The sequence below is a fragment of the Mauremys reevesii genome, linkage group 3 (genome assembly GCF_016161935.1).
Source record: "Mauremys reevesii isolate NIE-2019 linkage group 3, ASM1616193v1, whole genome shotgun sequence".
NCBI classification, from domain to species: domain Eukaryota; kingdom Metazoa; phylum Chordata; order Testudines; family Geoemydidae; genus Mauremys; species Mauremys reevesii.
In genome coordinates, this window is record NC_052625.1 from 24,690,255 (window position 1) to 24,711,813 (window position 21,559).

The window sequence follows — 21,559 nt, forward strand, 5'->3', positions numbered from 1 at the left end:
GACATCAGAAGTACCAACCAATCAATCTTTCCTCTGCAATTTGCTCAGTAACTCAGGTGATTCATAAGTAGCATCATTGTGACATCAGAAGTGGCAACCAATCAATCTTTCCTCTGCACTTTGCTATCAGTCAGTGAAGTGGAGAGGGCCTATTCACAGGTCAAAAGTTCTCATTGTTAAATTACTTGAACATTTGTATACAAACATGGTAATAACCATGGATTGACTCAATGTCCCTGGCCTCAACCTACTCCCAGCCAAGACCTTCTCTCAGTGGGGTCCTCACAGAGATAGCAAAGAACAGCCATTACCGTACCTCTCCAGAGGAAAATTCTTAACCCCCATTCACATGATGGTATAACCTTCAGCATCCTGTATATAGGATGTAGAAAGCAGCAGAATTTTCTAACAAGCAGCAAAATTGTACAAGTCAGGTACAATCCCTCATCCCCGACCCGCCCATTCAACCAGCGAACAAGTACAAACTCAAGGCCACAGAAACAGATGAGTACGAAGAATAAAAATTGCAGTTGTAATGTAAGTACAACTGCATGCAGCCAGGGAGCGTCACAGCAAGGAATAGCTGCATTGGGAACTACACAGCTATAAGTACGTTTTAGCAGGATAAGCAAAAAACGTATTAATCTGAGTTAGTTATTGTGATTTATGCAGGCAAATCTTTTAATTAGGGGGTTAGAGTAGAATATATATGGATAAAGACATGGATGAGGTAGCTTCCTCTACTGAGTCTGCGCAAAGTTACAGAACAGAGGATTAAAAAAAATTAGATGATTGACATAATAGTGGAGAAGAGACAGAGGAAAAATAGACAAGCATAGCAGAGATTTGAAAAGAGTCACCCTGTCCCCAAGAAAGATAACTTGAGCACTTCCTTGTCTTGCCTTATCTTTTTTTGCATGTTTATGTAATTCATACGTGATAGTAGCATTGTCTAAAAACATACATAATAAAGGCTAAAATAAATTGTTTAAGCCAAAATTGAAGTGGATTTGGTTTTCACCCAACAGGTTGACATTTGCATTTAAAGTGGAACTAAAAATCCCTGTTTCACAGTATAATAAATGAATCTACTTTCCAAGTTTAGCAGAGTTACACTTTAGATTACATTAATTTTTTGCATAAAATAGTTTCTTACTTTGCCAGAGAAATTTAAAAAAAAAAATCACAATATTAATCAAATTCACTGCTTGTTCTCTCACCTTATTCTTGGCTTTGATTATTTCAATGACAGAAGACCCCAAACTCTTCATATATTCCATAGTTACTAATATAATTTGCAATTCAATAGGATTTCAAACTCATGTAAAGAAGCTAGACTATAATAATTAAAGCTCTCAACAGTCACATCTAGAGGTTATGGTGACAGAGCTATACCAGTAACTCAGGTGATTTACAAGTAGCATCATTGTGACATCAGAAGAACCAACCAATCAATCTTTCCTCTGCAATTTGCTCAGTAACTCAGGTGATTCATAAGTAGCATCATTGTGACATCAGAAGTAGCAACCAATCAATCTTTCCTCTGCACTTTGCTATCAGTCAGTGAAGTGGAGAGGGCCTATTCACAGGTCAAAAGTTCTCATTGTTAAATTACTTGAACATCTGTATACAAACATGGTAATAAGCCTGGATTGACTCATTGTCCCTGGCCTCAACCTACTCCCAGCCAAGACCTTCTCTCAATGGGGTCCTTACAGAGGCAGCAAAGAACAGCCATTACCGTACCTCTGCAGAGGCAAATTCTTAACCCCCATTCATATGATGGTATAATCTTCAGCATCCTGTATATAGGATGTAGGAAGCAGCAGAATTTTCTAACAAGCAGCAGAATTTTCTAACATTCTTAAGTAGGCAGCAGAATCTGCATGCATAGATAAAATCCCTGACTGCAAAGAGTAGGTGACAACCATCACACTTACAGAAGACGTATGTGGTGGTGCCTTTCCCCACGGCAACATAACTTCTTTAGTCTAAGTGTGTATGGAGGGGCAGAAAGGGGATGGGAAAAGAGTTAAGCTAAAGATAAATATGAAGAATCGTGGAATCCATGACTTGCATGAGTTACAATGTTCTACCCAATACACACGGAAATTGTGGAGCTGCAGCAATTGGCAGAGGCCAAAACATTCAGCTGGACTAACTTCCCCATGTTCTCAGGCATTCCTGCACCCCTCAGAGTTTCTCCACTAATCTCAACTCAGAGTGCCTGCAAAGTTCTGTAGCTTCACCAGAACCTCCAGTTCTCCTGGTAACCACAGAACCTGAGGGACCCCTATCATACTTCTAAGTACTACAATGTTCCCTGTTTCTTAGCTCCCCCATTGTTCTCTGCATAACACCGGGAGCTCTCTGTAAGTTTTGTTTTTTTTAAAATTCGTAATGCTGCAGTTATGAAAAACAAACAAAATGAAGCATTAGAAACCAGGGTAATTCAGAGTTAAGATCAAAATAAAAGACAACCTAACATTTGAAAAGTAGGCAAGATCAGGGCCGGCTCCAGGCACCAGTGTAGCAAGCAGGTGCCTGGGCAGCCAATGAAAAGAGGGGTGGCACGTGCAGCAGTTCGGCGGCAATTCGGCAGTGGGGCCGTCACTCCCTCTCGGAGCGAAGGACCTGCTGCTGAATTGCCGCTGTAGAAGAAGCGGCGGTAGAGCTGCCACCAATCGCGAATGCGGCTTCTTTTTATTATTATTTTTTGCTGCTTGGGGCGGCAAAAATGCTAGAGCCGGCCTTGGTTCAGATGCAAGTCTGTGACAACTGTCAGTAGGAACACAGCATGTGTCCAAAAGACACTTTGTCCGGACATAAGATAAGCATAAGTTGGGTCTGCATAAAAGCTTGGAGTTCTCCATCCTTCTCTTTGAGGAGATCTTAGTCTGGAATCATCTCTGGACTCTTCCGTGCCCTGTACCTTTTTCACAGAAAGCTTCTTGTCCAACATGCCAGATTTTGAAAGAGGATGTTGCTGATGAGGCCCAGGAAGTGAGGGACCCAGTACTAGCACTCTAAGGAGCAGAGAAGGCATTTACAGGATGGTTATCTGATCCAGGGCCTGAAGCTACTCTCATTGCTTTACCCATTAAGTACATCAGGAGCAGGGCTTCTCTAGATTTGCAGGTCCTGCAAGTGAAGGACTTGCAAATATGTATTTTGTTTGGGGGAATGTTCCTGGAAAATGTCAAAGATTACAGGGTATAGTGCCCGTGTTTGATGGGCAGTATGTAAATCCAGGGGACTTAAAAGAAGCCATCCTGACACCAGAAAGAAATAGCTATTCTGGTTAAAAAACCAAAATGCCAATGGGCAACAACTAGCTATCTCTATCTACACGCTGCACAGATTTAAAAAGAGCCAGGTATTTTGTTAGCACTGCCCACTGCCCATGTTCATCTCAAAGCCAGGAGGCATGAGAGGAACTGAGTGGTGGCTGGCCTGCTCCACCCTTTTATGCCCTCGGTGCAGGATATGAGGACGCTCAAGGTGCATGAGACTCTGAACATGGGTGAGTGGGGTCCATTGAACACCGTCAGCAAACTGTGGAAATGGATAACCACTCAAAGGGAAAAAAGTTGCAAAGGGATAGCATGGTCTGTTCATTAAACCAATAATACACTGGCTTTTACAAATTGTCCTGGAGCCAGTACAAAAAGCCCTTGATCAAAACACCAGTTCAGTATGGAGATCTTATCTTGCAAACTCTTATGTGAAGGACTTGAAAACGGCACATTTTCCAGGAAGAAAGATTAGAGGCTAGAGTCACTGAAGAGGCAGAGTTGAGGTTGTTTGAGAGCCTGAATTATACATTTCCAAATTGATAAATGTTGGGTTGCAATTTACGTTTAACTTAACTTTGAATTTCCCGTATTTTTAATACTTGTTATTTTTAATTACTACAAATTTATTGTAAGGCACTCTCATCCTTGACTCGAGTTTACCCAAGTATTGAGCCTGCGATAGTTTAGAATCCAAGTAACTTTCCCCTGAATTTATGGCAGTTTAGGCTGAAAAAATTAAACTATATGACAGTGTCCCTTTAAGGTCACAATTGGCCACCAGGTGTCAATCTTCCTCTATGGAATATTATTGGTAGGGGCCTACGGTCCATTTTGGTCAATTTTACGGTCATAGTCTTTTAAAAACCATAGATGTCATGATTTCAGCTATTTAAATCTGAAATGTCACAGTGTCATAATTGTAGGGGTCCTGATCCAAAAAGGTATTGTGTGTGTGTGGGGGGGGATCACAAAGTTACTGTGGAGGGGTGGGGGGTTGCGGTGCTGCTACTCTTACCACTGTGCTGCTGGTGTTGACGGCGCCGCCTTTAAGCTGGGAGGCCGGAGAGTGGCAGCTGCTAGCTGGAAGCCCAGCTCTGAAGGCAGCACAGAAGTAAGGACCCTCAATTTGAGAAACACTGGTCTCCCCCATGAAATCTTTATAGAATAGGATAAAAGTACACAAAAGACCAGATTTAATGATCCATTTGGACAGAAGCCATGGCCCCACGCCTGCTGGGGATAGAGAACTCCAGGGCTGTGGGCGCCGGTGCTCTCTGTCCCCGGCAGGCGCAGGGCCGCGGCTTCTCTCCCCTGCTCAAGCACTAGGGGCAGTAGGCACTAGGCGGCGCACATCAATGCACCGCGTTGGGGACCACTGACTTAAACTGACCAGCTTGAAACCCCGCTATACCACGACCCTGCATTTATCGCCATGGAATTTTTTGGACCCCAAACATCGTGTTATAACGGGGTTTCACTGTACTTACAGTATTAGTACTTTAAAGCAGCCTACACATTCTAATTAGACACTTGATAAGATGCAAATTAGAAAAAAACTATTTAAAAACTGCTTATCAGGTTAAATATGTAGCAATATAAAAACATTTTAAAAATCTATTATCAAATTGGAAAAATTGAAAGGCCTTTAAAAGTCTGGTTGGCACAATTCATATTTATTTTTTGAACTTGGATAGTGGCTGTAGATCAGTTTCACTTTGTTTTTTACTAGCTTCATTTTCTGATTCTTATGCATTGGCACAACACTGCAGTGTTTAGGCCACAAATTTTGCAGAGGTTCTTTGTCAGGGGTTCTCAAACTGGGGGTTGCGACCCCTTAGGGGGTCGTGAGGCTATGATGTGGGGGAGTCTCAAGCTGTCAGCCTTCACCACAAACCCTGCTTTGCCTCCAGCATTTATAATGGTGTTAAATATATTTTAAATGTTTTTAATTTATATGGGGGTGGGGGGCTTGCTATGTGAAAGGGGTCACCAGTAACAAAGCTTGAGAATCACTGCTCTTTGTTTATAAGAACTACCTCCACTGGAATTTTCTAAAACGTTATTGAAATATTTCTATTTGGTCTTCAGTTTTGAAAAAGCTGCTTCTGAAGAAAAGCTATCAGAAACCTATATTTGGGGCCAAATTTAACCCAATAGTGTTCATTTAACTTATTCAATGCATGTCTCCCTTTTTGGAAGGGGCCTTTTGTAAATATCATATAGGGTCTTTTTTCACATCACTAAAACCACTTATCTAAAAATCAAAACTGCTTTTCTCATGATACACGTGTGTATGTTTGGGGAGGCTCAGAATCTATAGTTTCTTTTCCACAGACTTCAATGGAATTTTGCACATGAAGAACAGTAATCATCAATTTCAGATTATTAGCATGTGAAATGAATGATCTGGTCATTCTTTTATGAGGACCTATTCCACTGGTACTCTATCTGCGAACAAACAGATGGCAGCCAATGGCAGTTGAGAATTTTCCTTTTTTCGGTCACTGACCCTTCTCCCTGCCCCATCCCCTTCCTCCCCCCCTGCAACACCCAAAAAAAACCCCAAACAAACAAACAAACAAACCCTTCAGGCTTCCAAAGCTGAAACTTCATCTTAGGTTTGCAATTAACTTTACAAAGTGACCACGCACATAAACTAAGCCTTGAATGAAAACTCTTCCCATTTAAACAGTAAGCAAAGGGTGAGTGTTTGAATTGAGATAACTGTCCTGCAGAACAGCATTACCATTTAAAAAACGATCTTTTTCAAAGACCACTTGCCAACGATTTTGGCTTACTTGGATTAAAGCAGAAATCTAAGAAAGGAGACCCATCCATTCACTGACAAAAAAATGGAGGATACAGACACTGTCCCAAACACTTCCAACAATGTAACAAAATTTACTGACAGAAAATCTGAAGACCAAAGACAGAATGGCAGAGCAGAAGACATGAAATGGCCTTAAGTCACCTGTCACCTTAAGTCCTTTCTCTCCTTGCCCCCCTCCCCAGGATTCGTCAGAAACCCTCTTTTATTATCTCCCACTTCTTTGTCAGGTGACTCCCAATCAGCCTCATCAGCTAATGAAAGTACCTGACCACAGATTCTGTTGCTTAGTTACCATCACTCCTAGAATTTAAGTATCAGAGGGGTAGCTGTGTTATCTGGATCTATAAAAGCAGCAAAGAGTCTTGTGGCACCTTATAGACTAACAGACGTTTTGGTGCATGAGCTTTCATGGGTGCATCCGACGAAGTGGATATTCACCCACGAAAGCTCATGCTCCAAAATGTCTGTTAGTCTATAAGGTGCCACAAGACTCTTTGCTGCTTTTCCTAGAATTTAGATGGTGAAAAGCTAGTTTAGCCTGGATGGTAGCCCTTGCTTTGTCCCAGGGAGCTCCATTTAAATGATCATCAAAGTTTCACAGCCTATCATTGATAGCCCCAGGCCCTCACCACTTGGACAACTGATTAAATGGGAACCAGGACAGGATGACCCTCTCGGAGGTGTATTGGAATGTTTACATCAAAAGATACACCAGATAAGAAGTAACCAGGTCACAAACTGACACAGCAAAATCCATAGACTTCAACAAAGAAAAAGAACTCTGAGAATAGGGTGCTTGGCCATGAGACTTTGGGGGTTCATCTTGCCACACTCCTGGAGCATCAGATCGCGACTGACAGAGCCCTGCTCCCATCTGCGACCAATCTGGCTGGCCACTAGTTTGATCCAGACTCTGGACTGGTAACTAGAAACATCAACTGGCAGGACTCTGTGTGTGTGTGTGTGTGTGAGTGTGTGTGAGAGAGAGAGAGAGATTGAAAAGCATATGCTAATTTAGTATTCTCAATAAATGCCTTCTTCCTTATAAAGATGTCTTGTGCTTCTTATAAGTATAACAATGTGAGACTCAGGAACCTTGTTTTAGGCACCCAGGTTTGAAAATTTTGGCCACAAACTCAAACATCTATTTAAATATGGAGTATAGTTAAAGTAAGATAAAGTGGACAAAGACAGTAATTTGAGAGTCATTTACATGTCTAAGCAAAATAATACTTACATGGGATAACAGCCACACTTACGTTAAAGGAGAACTGTAAGGTCTCACCTTTTAAGTTTCCGTTCTAGTCTTTCAATTTGTTTCTTGCTTGAAGTTAGTTGTCCTGCTTAATAATTAACTTGTGATTCTTTTATTGAAGATCATGTAAAATTTTCTGCTTCGTTTTCTCAAGATTATCACACAATTCCATCAAGCTCTGGTTTTCTCTTTTTAGTGTTGCTCCTTCATTTTTTTCATTTTCAACCTAATTTGATTTTATTGGTTACAAAAAGCACCTATCCAGACCAGTAAAGTGCTTACAGCCCTTGCACATCATCAGAAGAGCTAAACTTAAAAGCCATATGACTCTGATCATCATCTTGCTCCTCTCTCTTCAAATCTGTCAGTGTTAGCAACCAGTATTTCCTGAATGACTAGTGTTACAGATCAATGCTCAAGTTGTGTTTCCTCAAGATAGCAGCTGGAACAGCCATGTCTGATTTGAAGGAGGGATGCAAGATAGGAATCAGAATAATGCTATTTGAGATCCTCTCTCTCATGATCTGTGTTGCGTTATGTAGCATTGGGCTTTGCAAGGTATACGGCATACATTCCTATCCCTGATAGTTTGGGATATTGGACTTAGAATGGTCCCAAAAAAGTACTGCCAGAGCAAGAGGCCAGTGACAGTTTAAGACTGAATATACAGCAAGGCCTGGATATTGGGCTAGTGTAATTTTCCTTCACTACTTTACACAGGTGTCAATCACTGCTCACAGAGTGAGTATTAGCACCAAAAAACTGTTAGTGTGTAGTCTACATTTTACTGACATGTCAATTGTTTGATGGCAGCAATGACGTTATGCAGATATTAATCTTATCAGCTATAAATCGAGGTGTTATGGCTTTTTTGTGACTAAAGCCCTGATTAAATTGGAGGCTCTGTACCGAAGAGTTAGTCCTTTTAGCTCAAGCGATAAACCGTCTGTGCTACAATGACGACGGTTTGGGGTTCAAACTATGCTGATGATGCATAAGTGGGGAATTATTACTGTTGTACAGAATATTTTTAAATGTTTAAGTCAAAATTTCTCTAAAAGATCTGCTCTAGGAATTATTTCTGGGAGGGTCTGTGACTTATATAAAAGATCAGAACGGATGATCACAGTGGTCCCTTCTGGCCTAAGAATCTATGAAAATAAAAGCAGCAATTTTTAATAGGCCATTACAACAGAGCGTACTCCAGTATTTTAAAACCACCACGTTCATATAGATAAGTTGGTGTAAATTCTGCACGAGCCTGTTGTTGGGTACAAAAAAAGTTGAGCTAATCCTTCACAAAGTACCAATGAGTATCTGATATGAGAAACTGGGCGCAAATTATCAACATGACAATTTCGGAATGTTTATAAAAATTATATTTTATGTGAAGTGACGAGTGTTCACAGATATCCATTTGTAGAAATAATTTGTTTTACAAAGCACCTTATACAATCAATTTATCAAAACAATTTACATAAAGATATTTTTTAAATGTTTTACTTTTTCTATTGTGCCTCATAAGATTAACCTTTGCACAGCATTCTAGACGCATAGTATAGGTGACTGTTTGCTATTACCGTAGCACCTAGGAGCCCTGGTCATGGACCAGCACCCCACTGTGTTAGGCGCTGTACAAATAGAATAAAAAGACGATCCCTACTCCAAAGAGCTTACAATTTATGTACAAGACAATAAAAAAAGGGAGCGTACAAGGAAACAATGAGACAACATTGGTCACTAGGATAGGCAGCTTGTGTACTGAGACCACTGCTTAACTGTTGTCAAGTTTTTTATAGGCACCACAGCAAAGGATAGTTGTAAGGAGGGCTTTGAAAGAAGATGAGGGGACTTTGCAGATGGTTATAGGGGGCTCTTCCCAAGCATAAGTCGACAGTCAGCATGGGAGAAAACACAAAGGTACTTGTTTAAAAATTTAACAAATGGATGTGTTATGGGCCAATCAGAGGCTGGAGTTGACATTTCAATAGTGAATGAAAAAAAGGATGTCTACGTTGGGCTAGGCCATGAAGGAGCTAGGAAGTGAAGACAAGCAGCTTGTTTGTTGCACTAGAGAATGGAGGGGCGCCGAGAGAAGTGACATGGTCAAAGTGGCAGGCAGGGGAATCTTTGCAGCAGCACTTTGAATGGATATGGGCAGAACAAAATTGTATTAAAAGTTACATGGTGCATTAAGACTATTACCTTCTGCTTCTGCTTTTGCAAAGCTGCCTCCAGCGATTCAAGCTGAAACTGTCTTTGCTGTCGTTCTTTTTTAAGCTTGCCTAGTTGACTTTCAAGGTCTTGAATCTTCTGAAGGGCCCTTGTGGAAAGGCCTTCTTTCCATTCTTCCACAACCCAGCTCATTTTATATCTGCTTTTTTCCTTAATACAAAGTGTATATCACTGAACCTGAAACACAAGGAGAACATTACTACAACTGATTTTTAAAAGGCTTAGGATTCAAAATTTTGATTTTTATTAGTTGAATGCAATAAAGACTATGGATTTAAAAATTACTCCTCACTTTCATAATAATTCAGACAGGGCTAGAAAGAATTTTACTCTGTTACAATGTTGGATCACATTCCAGCCTCTGGAACCATGATTAGCAATTTCTATCTGGAGCATAACTTCTAATTTGACATTGTGATTCCTTAGGCTGTGTCTATCTACACCAGAGACCTTACAGCAGCACAGTTGTACCGCTGCAGCGCAATCCACATCGGCAGTTTTGTCAGCAAAACTTATGTTGGTCAGGGGTGTGTTTTCCCTCACACCCCTGACCAACAGAAGTTTTACATACAAAAGTGCTAGTGTAGACATAGGCAAGTGACTTCCATCTCCTACAGGGATAATTTTTACCCTACTGGTCCCACACTTGAGAAAGCATTTCAGAAAGATGCCTCCTACTATGTTATTTTTATGATCACACAAAAACAATTTGTTAAAGATCTTTCCATTGATGTGTTGCTATGCATGCAAAACATTAACACGTTCGCTCTGAATGCCTCGCTTTCTCTGCTGAGAAAAATTATACCTTCATTTTAGGTGTCTGCTGTGCTTTTCTCTTTACAAGTTTTACAGTTTTTGGAAAGCAAAATAGCTGAGTTTGTAAGCACTGTTTCTGCCACCATGGGCAAGCACTCAAATGTAAACATGAATTCAACTACTACATATATTGACGCAGCTGTAGGATGACCTGTTTCTTCAGAACTATACTTTGATATAATGGCAAATAAAGTTATCAGATTTTTGAGATTATTAAGAGAGAAAAAAGTGTATTAGTTATGAAGCACTGCAAATAATTGCCAGGAAATCAGATATACCTGGTAGATTTTTCTTTGTTGAGAAGCTATTGTGCTACCAAATGAAAATAAGCGCTTAGGTCTGGCATACACTAAAAAGTTAGGCTGATGTAAGCTGTCTTGTGTCGACCTAGTTGTGCATGTGTTTACACTTAAATGTCTCTCCCACTGATGTAAGTGCCCCATTACAGCAACACAGTAACACCACCTCCCCAAGCGGCGTTGAACCCAGGTCAATGCTGCACAAGTATAGGTGCTGCATTACCTTTGTCAGTCCTAACAATCCTCCAGCAGCTATCCCACAGTGCCTGACGCTGACTGCTCTAGTCACAACTGCAAACTCCATTGTCCAGGGACCACTGAGACCAGAACGCCCCCTTCCCCATTAAAGTTCCACAACTTTTTGAAATGCCTTTTTCTTGACTCTCTCCCTAGCATTTCTCCATTCCAGTGTGCAACTGCCCAGCCGAATGTGCTCCAGCTTGGAGTAAACTGGAGATAGTGGCTCTCCTGGGCCTCTGGGAAGAAGAGGCTGTGCAAGCACAGCTACGGACCAGCCACAGAAACGTGGACACCTCTGAGCAGATTGCCTGGGGGATGCAGAAGAAGAGGGGCGACAGGGACTAGCAGCAGTGCCATGTGAAAGCAAAGAAACTCAGAAGGCCAGAGAGGCGAACAGTCAATCTGCCATGACAACCCCACACCCCATTGTGGATAACTCAGAGGAGCCCAAGCCACAGGCCCCTGGTGTGACCAGTGAGGACGAGGAGGTGGAGGGGAAGTGAAGGATGAAGAACATGCAACCGGGGGATCCAGCTATGTCCATGAACCAGGACCAGTTTGAGATTCCACTGCAGCCCAGTCAGTCCCAGCAGTTGAGCACAGGCAAGCCCGATGCAGGGTAAGGAACCTTAGGTAAGTGTTTGTTTTTCCTATTACAATGGTGTACTTATGGTGCCCCCAATTTAACAGGGCACAGCTATCGACTTTTCATTAATTCACTCATATTAGAAGAGGAAGCGGTACAACCAAGAGGTAGCATTATCTGCTTTTCATTCCCCTTGTAGAATTAGGCAAGAGGGGCTAGGTGGAGCAGTCTGTTTATGTACACAGAGATGGTGTGTACATAAACAGACTGTACATGGCTCTGGGAAGAAGGATAAAGGAGTTTGAGGCGCAAGTGGTGTTCTCGTCTATCCTCCCTGTGGCAGGAAAAGGCCAGGGTAGAGACCGTCGAATCCTGGAAATCAACGAATGGCTATGCAGATGGTGTCGGAGAGAAGGGTTTGGATTCTTTGACAATGGGATGGTCTTCGAAGAAGAAGGATTGCTAGGCAGAGACGGGCTCCACCTCACGAAGAGAGGGAAGAGCATCTTTGCAAGCAGGCTGGCTAACCTAGTGAGGAGGGCTTTAAACTAGGTTCACCGGGGGAAGGAGACCAAAGCCCCGAGGTAAGTGGGGAAGTGGGATACCGGGAGGAAGCACAAGCAGGAGACTGCAAGAGGGGAGGACTCCTGTCTCAGACCGAGAAAGCGGGACAATCAGTGAGTTATCTTAAGTGCCTATACACAAATGCAAGAAGCCTGGGGAACAAGCAGGGAGAACTAGAAGTCCTGGCACAGTCAGGGAATTATGATGTAATTGGAATAACAGAGACTTGGTGGGATAACTCACATGATTGGAGTACTGTCAAGGATGGATATAAACTGTTCAGGAAGGACAGGCAGGACAGAAAAAGTGGGGGAATTGCGTTGTATGTAAGAGAGCAGTATGACTGCTCAGAGCTCTGGTATGAAACTGCAGAAATACCTGAGAGTCTCGGGATTAAATTTAGAAGTATGAATAACAAGGGTAATGTTGTGGTGGGAGTCTGCTACAGACCACCAGACCAGGGGGATGAGGTGGACGAGGCTTTCTTCCAGCAACTAACAGAAGTTGCTAGATCACAGGCCCTGGTTCTCATGGGTGACTTTAATCACCCTGATATCTGCTGGGAGAGCAATACAGCGGTGCACAGACAATCCAGGAAGTTTCTGGAAAGTGTAGGGGACAATTTCCTGGTGAAAGTGCTGGAGGAACCAACTAGGGGAAAAGCTCTTCTTGACCTGCTGCTCACAAACAGGGAAGAAATAGTAGAGGAAGCAATAGTGGATGGGAACCTGGGAGGCAGTGACCATGAGATGGTCGAGTTCAGGATCCTGACACAAGGAAAAAAGGAAAGCAGTAGAACAGAGACCCTGGACTTCAGAAAAACAGACTTTGACTCCCTCAGGGAACTGATGGGCAAGGTCCCCTGGGAGAATAACATGACGGGGAAAGGAGTCGAGGAAAGCTGGCTATATTTTAAAGAAACTTTATTGAGGTTGCAGGAACAAACCATCCCGATGTGTAGGAAGAAAAGTAAATATGGCAGGCGACCAGCTTGGCTTAACTGTGAAATCCTTGCTAGTCTTAAACACAAAAAAACAGCTTACAAGAAGTGGAAGATTGGACAAATAACCAGGGAGGAGTATAAAAGTATTGCTCAGGCATGCAGGTGTGAAATTAGGAAGGCCAAATCACACTTGGAGTTGCAGCTAGCCGGAGATGTTAGGAGTAACAAGAAGGGTTTCTTTAGGTATGTTAGCAACAGGAAGAAAGTCAAGGAAAGTGTGGGCCCCTTGCTGAATGAGGGAGGGAACCTAGTGACGGAGGATGTGGAGAAAGCTAGTGTACTCAATGCTTTTTTTGCCTCTGTCTTCACAGACAAGGTCAGCTCCCAGACAGCTGCACCCTGCAGCACGGTATGGGGAGGAGGTGACCAGCTCTCTGTGGAGAAAGAAGTAGTTCGGGACTATTTAGGAAAGCTGGACGAGCACAAGTCCATGGGGCCGGATGCGCTGCATCCGAGGGTGCTAAAGGAGTTGGCCGATGAGATTGCAGAGCCATTGGCCATTATCTTTGAAAAATCATGGTGATCGGGGGAGGTCCCGGATGACTGGAAAAAGCTAATGTAGTGCCCATCTTTAATAAAGGGAAGAAGGAAGATCCAGGGAACTACAGGCCAGTCAGTCTCACCTCAGTCCCTGGAAAAATCATGGAACAGGTCCTCAAGGAATCAATTCTGAACCACTTAAAGGAGGGGAAAGTGATCAGGAACAGTCAGCATGGATTCACCAAGGGCAAGTCATGCCTGACTAACCTAATTGCCTTCTATGATGAGAGAACCGGCTCTGTGGATGAGGGGAAAGCAGTGGATGTGCTATTTCTGGACTTTAGCAAAGCTTTTGATACAGTCTCCCACAGTATTCTTGCCAGCAAGTTAAAGAAGTCTGGGCTGGATGAATGGACGGTAAGGTGGATAGAAAACTGGCTAGATGGTCGGGCTCAACGGGTAGTGATCAATGGTTCCATGTCTAGTTGGCAGCCGGTATCAAGTGGAGTGCCCCAAGGATCGGTGCTGGGGCCGGTTTTGTTCAATATCTTCATTAACGATCTGGAGGATGGTGTGGACTGCACCCTTAGCAAGTTTGCAGATGACACTAAACTGGGAGGAGTGGTTGATACGCTGGAGGGTAGGGATAGGATACAGAGGGACCTAGACACATTAGAGGATTGGGCCAAAAGAAATATGATGAGGTTCAACAAGGACAAGTGCAGAGTCCTGCACTTAGGACGGAAGAATCCCATGCACTGTTACAGATTAGGGACCGAATGGCTGGGCAGCAGTTCTGCAGAAAAGGACCTAGGGGTTACGGTGGACGAAAAGCTGAATATGAGTCAACAGTGTGCCCTTGTTGCCAAGAAGGCTAATGGCATTTTGGGTTGTATAAGTAGGGGCATTTCCAGCAGATGGAGGGATGTGATCATTCCCCTCTACTCAGCACTGGTGAGGCCTCATTTGGAGTACTGTGTCCAGTTTTGGGCCCCACACTACAAGAAGGATGTGGATAAATTGGAGAGAGTCCAGCGGAGGGCAACAAAAATGATTAGGGGGCTGGAGCACATGACTTATGAGGAGAGGCTGAGGGAACTGGGATTGTTTAGTCTGCAGAAGAGAAGAATGAGGGGGGATTTGATAGCTGCTTTCAACTATCTGAAAAGGGGTTTCAAAGAGGATGGATCTAGACTGTTCTCAGTGGTAGAAGATGACAGAACAAGGAGTAATGGTCTCAAGTTGCAGATGGGGAGGTTTAGGTTGGACATTAGGAAAAACTTTTTCACTAGTAGGGTGGTGAAGAACTGGAATGGGTTACCTAGGGAGGTAGTGGAATCTCCTTCCTTAGAGGTTTTTAAGGTCAGGCTTGACAGAGCCCTGGCTGGGATGATTTAGTTGGGTTTGGTCCTGCTTTGAGCAGGGGGTTGGACTAGATGACCTCCTGAGGTCCCTTCCAACCCTGAGATTCTATGATTCTATGATTCTATGGTTCCGTATCCTCCTGAGACAGCGCAATGAAAGTTTTAATCCTCTGCCGAAGGTTTGGGATGGAAGCCTTATTTCTTCCTCCATAGTAGGATGCTTTCCCAGGCCAGTCAGCGATAACTTTGGCAGGCATCATTGCAGTACCCAGGCTAGCAACACATGGGCAGCTTCACAACGCCAGCAGCAGCTGCGCTCTTTATACCTTTGTTACCCTCAGGAGTGAGCTATCACCTAAAAATCACCACCACCACCTGTAGAAAACGGTGCCAGTATTCAGTAGCATCACCATAAACTCAGTTTCATGCAACCGAGCAATTCCCTCACCCCTAGAAGGCTATACTCACCATGGCTGTTGCTCTGAGTGACGCTGTGCACAAACACTCTGAAGAAGAGTCAGTAAGTACGTCTTGTTTAAACCTTTAGGGGAGCAAGGGAAGGGAGTTCTGAATTTTAACTTGCACTTTCCAATGTGACTACAGTGAAACCTCAGCGTTCTGAGCACCTTGGGAATGGAGGTTGTTCATAACTCTAAAATGTTTGTAACGCTGAACAAAACGTTATGGTTGTTCTTTCAAAAGTTTACAGCTGAACATTGACTTAATACAGCTTTGAAACTTTACTATGTGGAAGAAAAAATGCTGCTTTCCCTTTTGGGGATGGGGAGGGAGTTAAGTAGTTTATGTTTATCACACTACTGTACTGTATTTGCTGGGTTTTTGTTTTTTTTTGTCTCTGCTGCTGCTGGATTGTGTACTTCCGGTTGCCTGGTCAGTTCATAACTCTAGCGTTCATAACTATGAGGTTCTAGTGTATATCAACCATGGTAACTGTCTGTGTTAGCTGAATCCGCTGCTGTTGTAGCACCCATAGAACACCTGAGTTACCTATTTGTTACTGTACAGCCTGACAACTAATAGGATCTGTGTAATATTTATAGATGTACACCAAGCACCACACAATTTCCAACAGGCCCCAGAACAGCAGGACCAGGTAGAGCACAGTACACAATGTATTACTGTGGCTCACTGTTAAAGTGATCTTTCAAAGCCTCCTTGAACAGCTCTGGAGCCAGAAGCAGGGCCAGGGGCAGAGGCTGGGGACGGGAGAGGAGCCACAGCTGAGCTGCGGTGGGGGCCGGCAGCCGAGCCCAAAGAACCCATACCCTTGAGGTGAGAAGCCACTCCAAGCAGCAAGCAACAGAGAGAAGTCTTAAGCCACCGCCTCAGGGCTGGGGTTACATGTGTTATAAAACCCTAGCATGGTAGATGGTACAGAACAGCTGATAACCATCTCTGCTATCATGCAAAAGCAAATGAATGCTGCTGTGTAGCGCTGCTGAATCGCCTCTATCACCGGCATTTAGTACACATACGGTGACAGTGACAAAAGGCAAAACAGGCTCCATGGTTGCCATGCTAATGGCGTCTGCCAGGGCAATCCAAGGAAAAAGGGCGCGAAATGATTGTCTGCCATTGCTTTCCCAGAGGAAGGAGTGACTGACGACATTTACCCAGAACAACCTGTGACAATGATTTTTGCCCCATCAGGCACTGGGATCTCAACCCAGAATTCCAAGGGAGGGGGAGCTACCCACAGTGCAACGCTCCAGAAATCGATGCTAGCCTCGGACCGTGGACGCACACCACCGAATTAATGTGCTTAGTGTGGCCACGTGCACTCGATTTTATACAATCTGTTTTACTAAACTGGTTTATGTAAAATTGGAATAATCCCGTAGTGTAGACGTACCCCTAGATTAGCTGTCTCCTGAGTTCTACCAGTGAGTCTTATCCCAGAACATCTAGACATTCTGGAAGGGTTTCCATGAAGATCTAAAGTGAAATCCTCAACAATGTAATAAACAGCATCTTGACCCTAATCATACAAACTTGTAAAGACTCTGGACAAGTCATCCAAGGTGGCACCAGAAAAAGAGGTAACATCCCATCAGCAGGCCAAGTTGCTCGCCATTTGCTACAAAGAAAGAAGTTTTCTTACAACAGTTGACAGCAGTCACAAGAAAAACAGTGCAACAGGTTTAGATGCTAAACGAAGAGATCTGCACACAAACAAACAGTTTTTGAAGGAGGAGTGTACACGAGGGGGCTTGAGAAACAGTGACCTGCTGGCACTTGCTGTCATAAACAGATAGTTAAGGGTTAATGCCTCTTTTACCTGTAAAGGGTTAAGAAGCTCAGTAAACCTGGCTGACACCTGACCAGAGAACCAATAAGGGGACAAGATACTTTCAAATCTTGGTGGAGGGAAGTTTTTTGTTTGTGCTCTTTGTTTGGGGGTTGTTCACTCTTGGGACTAAGAGGGACCAGACATCAATCCAGGCTTTCTAAATCTTTCTGAATCAGTCTCTCATGTTCTGGCTTGTAATAGCCAGGCAAGGCGTGTTAGTCTTATTTTTGTTTTCTCAACTTGTAAATGTTCCTTTTTGCTGAGAGGATTTTACCTCTGTTTGCTATAACTTTGAATCTAAGGCTAGAGGGGGTTCCTCTGGGCTATACGAATCTGATTACCCTGTAAAGTATTTTCCATCCTGATTTTACAGAGATAATTTTTACCTTTCTTTCTTTAATTAAAAGCTTTCTTTTTAAGAACCTGATTGATTTTTTCCCTTGTGATAAGATCCAAGGGGATTGGATCTGGACTCACCAGGAACTTGGTGAAAAAGCCTCTCAAGGCTGCCCAGGGAGGGGAAGGTTTTGGGGGGACAGAAAGTGATCCAGACACTAAAATTTCTGGATGGTGGCAGTGTTACCAGATCTAAGCTAGTAATTATGCTTAGAAGTATCTATGCAGGTCCCCACATCTGTACCCTAAAGTTCAGAGTGGGGGAGAAACTTTGACACTTGCTATGGAATGTCTGCCGCAAATCGTCTCCTACTGGCCAGTGCCCTGTGCAGGCTGGCCCAGCAACGCACACTCCCTGTGAGCACAGGCAGCCTGCTATGGGCCAGGCTTACATACGTAGCTGAAGCCATGGCTGCAGCAAGTGGCTCAGGGAGGTTGAGCTCTACCAGGGGTGGGCAAACTGCAGCCTGCAGCCACATCCAGCCCACAAGACCGTCCTGTCCTACCCGCCTGGGCTCCCGGTTGGGGAGGCGAGCCACAGCCCTTCTCCTGCTCTTCCTCCTCTAACTGCCCTCCCTTTGAGTCTCCGCGTCATCCAACGTCCCCGCGGAGACTCAAAGGGAAGGCAGTCAGGGGAGGAAGAGCAGGAGAAGGGCTGGGGCTCGCCTCCCCAACCGGGAGCCCAGTCACGTTGCTCCAACGCTCCCTGGCAGGAGCAGCAGGCCGGAGTGCTAGCAGCGTGGCTGTGGGGGAAGGGAGAAGCAAGGGAGCTCATGCAGGCCAGTTAGGACATAGGCAAACTACGGCCCACGGGACCGTCCTGTTCAATCCTCCCCTCCCCCGCCCCTGCTATCTACCCTCTCCAGCCCGCTGAAGTATTCACAAAGACTAATCAGAACTGAAGAAGAAATGCTATGTAAAAATTGTATTAAGAATCGGACACACTCAGAACAGCCAGGTTATTTTCTTCAGTAATTTACTATCTGTTCAAAGGTGCCATCTTGATAGCAAGGGGGGTACAAAGTCTTCCATTTACCCTAACAAGATGGATAGCATTAGCTGCCCACGACTTTTATGCCAAACATACCTGAGCTGTGTTCTGGAAGGACTATCTCTAGCTATGAGTGACAATTCAGCTATGAGTGACACTTCACAACAAGAACTTGCTCTAAAGTTAAAAAAATATTTTAGGGTGCAGGGAGAAAGGAATAGCTTCAATAACTTTAAAAGGTCACCATTTTTGGAACCCAACTTAACTAAAAAATAAAATTCCCAAACTATAAAAACTTTCCGTGTTTTACCAATTTAACTTAAAAAAATAACACACCCTGAAAACAACTTTGGTAAATCAGACCTCCGCCTTAACGATTTGCAGTAAAACAAGGGTCTCATAGACTTTAAAGCCAAAAGGGACCATCATGATCATCTAGTCTGACCTCCAGTACATCACAGGTCACAAAATCTCACCCACCTGCTCCTCCAATAAACCCATAACCTTTGGCTGAGTTACTGAATGAAGTCTTTAAATCATGATCTAAAGACTTCTTGTTACAGAGAATCCATCATTTATTCTAGTTTGAACCAGCGGATGAACCAGGCCCCATGCTGCAGAGGAAGGCAAAAAAAAAAAACAACAACCCAGGGGCTCTGCCAATCTGATACAAGGGAAAATTCCTTTCCAAGCCCAAATATAGTGATTGCTTAGGCCCTGAGCATGTGGACAAGACTTACCAGCTAGACCGGGGGTGGGCAAACTACAGCCCATGGGACCATCCTGTCCAATCCCTGCTCCCCCCCGCTGTCTCCCCTCCCCAGCAGCCACATCCCTACTGCTCCGGCCCGCTGCTCCTGTCGGGGAGCATTGCAGCGGCGTGACTGGCTGTGGTGAGCAGGGGAATGTGGGATTTGATAAGGGGCAGGAGGTTGCGGGGTGGGGGGCAGTCAGGGAACAGGGAGCAGAGGGAGTTGGATGGGGCAGAGACTCCAAGGGAAATGGGGGGCAGTTGGGGCGGGGGTGTGGATACAGGTTGGGGCAGTCAGGGGACGGAGTGGTTGGATAGGCTGTGGGAGTCCAGGGGGCTTGTCAGCGGGCAGGGGTGTAGATGGGGTCAGGGGACAAGGAGCAGGGGGCTTAGATGGGGGGGTCTCGAGGGGTGGGGGGGTCTCTCGAGGGGCAGTCAGAAGACAAGGAGCAGCGGGGTTTAAATGGGGGGAGTCCCGAGGGGTGGTTAGGGGTGGGGGGTCTCTCGAGGGGGCTGTCAGGGGACAGGGAGCAGGGAGGCTGGAGGGGTCGGTGATTCTGAGGTGGCCAGTCAGGGGGAAGGAAGCTCTTAAATAACTGCTCTCCCTCCCGGGTGTTTATCCCTCTGATTTACTAATAGAGAGCAATTGGCTCTCCCCTCGGCCTTCATTTGGTTAGATTACACAAGCCAAGCTCCTTAAGTCTCTTCTTGTAAGGTAGCTTCTCCAGGCCTCTGGTCATCCTAGTAACTCTTCTCTGAACCTGTGCCACGTTGATTTAATCTTTCTTAAACATGGGAGACCAAAACCGCACACAGGATTCCAGATGTTGTCTCATCAGTGCCTTGTATAACAGTACTAACACTACCCTAACTCTACTGGACATACCTCGCCTGATGCAGCCTAGAATTGCATTAGCCTTTTTTAAGTTGCATCATATTGACAGCACATAGTCATCCCTTTCTTTCTTCTCTTCTGTTGCTTCCTACTGATATGTCCCCAGTTTATACAAAAAATTCTAGCTGTTAGTCCCTAAGTGCATGACCTTGCACTTTGTACTATTACATTTCATCCCATGTCTATTACTCCAATTTTCAAAGTCATCCAAATTTTCTTGTATGACGTTCCAGTCCTCTCTGTATTGGCAATACTTCCCAATTTTCTGTCATCCACAAATTTTACTAGCTCATTCCCACTTTTTGTGCCAAGGTCATTAACAAAAATGTTAAATAAGATTGGTTCCAAAAATGATTCCTGAGGAACTCAACAAGTAACCTCCTCCAGCCTGACAGTTCACCTTCAGTATGACCATTTGTAGTCTCCCTTTTACCTGGTTCCCTACCCACCTTTTGATTCTTGTATTAATCCCCATCTTCTCCTGTGGAACTGGGTCAAATGCCTTACTGAAATCCAGGTAGATTACATCTAATGCATTTCCTTTGTCTAGAAAATCAGTTACCTTCTCAGCGATCTACTTTTTGTAAAAACATGTATTTTATCCCAATTGCCTTTTTTACCTCTATGTCTTTAACTACTTTCAAAATATGTTCTAAGACCTTACATACAATTGAGGCCAAACTAATGGGCCAGTACTTTCCCAGATCCCTTTTTTCCCCTTTCTAAAATAGAAGTATTAAATTTGCAATTCTCCAGTCATAAGGTACAGCCCCTGAGTTCACGGTGCCAATTGAAACACCTGAGAATATGATGAGCCAGATCATCAGGTAGTATAAGCTGACTCCAACAGAGTGATGCTGATTTATACCAGCTGAGGATTTAGCCTTTCAATGTTGAATTTTTTTAAAAAAAATCAAGATTTGTAATGGAAATAGCTAGCTAATATTATTTTGCTATATTTAAAACAAAAAAACTGTGGAAATAAATGTCCAGATAAAGAGAGAATTGTTTGCCAAAGTAATGATAAATCTCAACTTTCTTTTTCTGCTTTCCCAATATTGACAAAGCATATAAGGCTCAACCAATACACCCATTCCTTTGTGAACTATTAAATTATACATATTGCTAATCAATAGTCATTGAATTGGCACAGGAGCATTCAATTTAAAAGTTGTCTATAATGCATACGGAACATAAAAAAATTAGCAATGACTTTTCAGTTGAAGCCTCGTTTGCAAATGCTATTG

At 43.8% G+C, this 21,559-nt stretch overlaps 1 protein-coding gene across 2 annotated transcripts in view; it reads right to left on the reverse strand.

The window, feature by feature from the left end:
- The window catches only part of LOC120400267 (centromere protein F-like), a 29,129-nt gene extending 27,754 nt beyond the window's left edge, over positions 1-1,375 (reverse strand). For both annotated transcript variants that reach the window (XM_039528722.1, XM_039528719.1), the window contains exon 1: positions 1,221-1,375. In XM_039528722.1, the coding sequence (XP_039384656.1) occupies positions 1,221-1,280 (60 nt within the window). In that variant the 5' untranslated portion in view covers positions 1,281-1,375. The remainder of the gene's footprint in view (positions 1-1,220) is intronic.
- Positions 1,376-21,559: the final 20,184 nt, after the last annotated feature.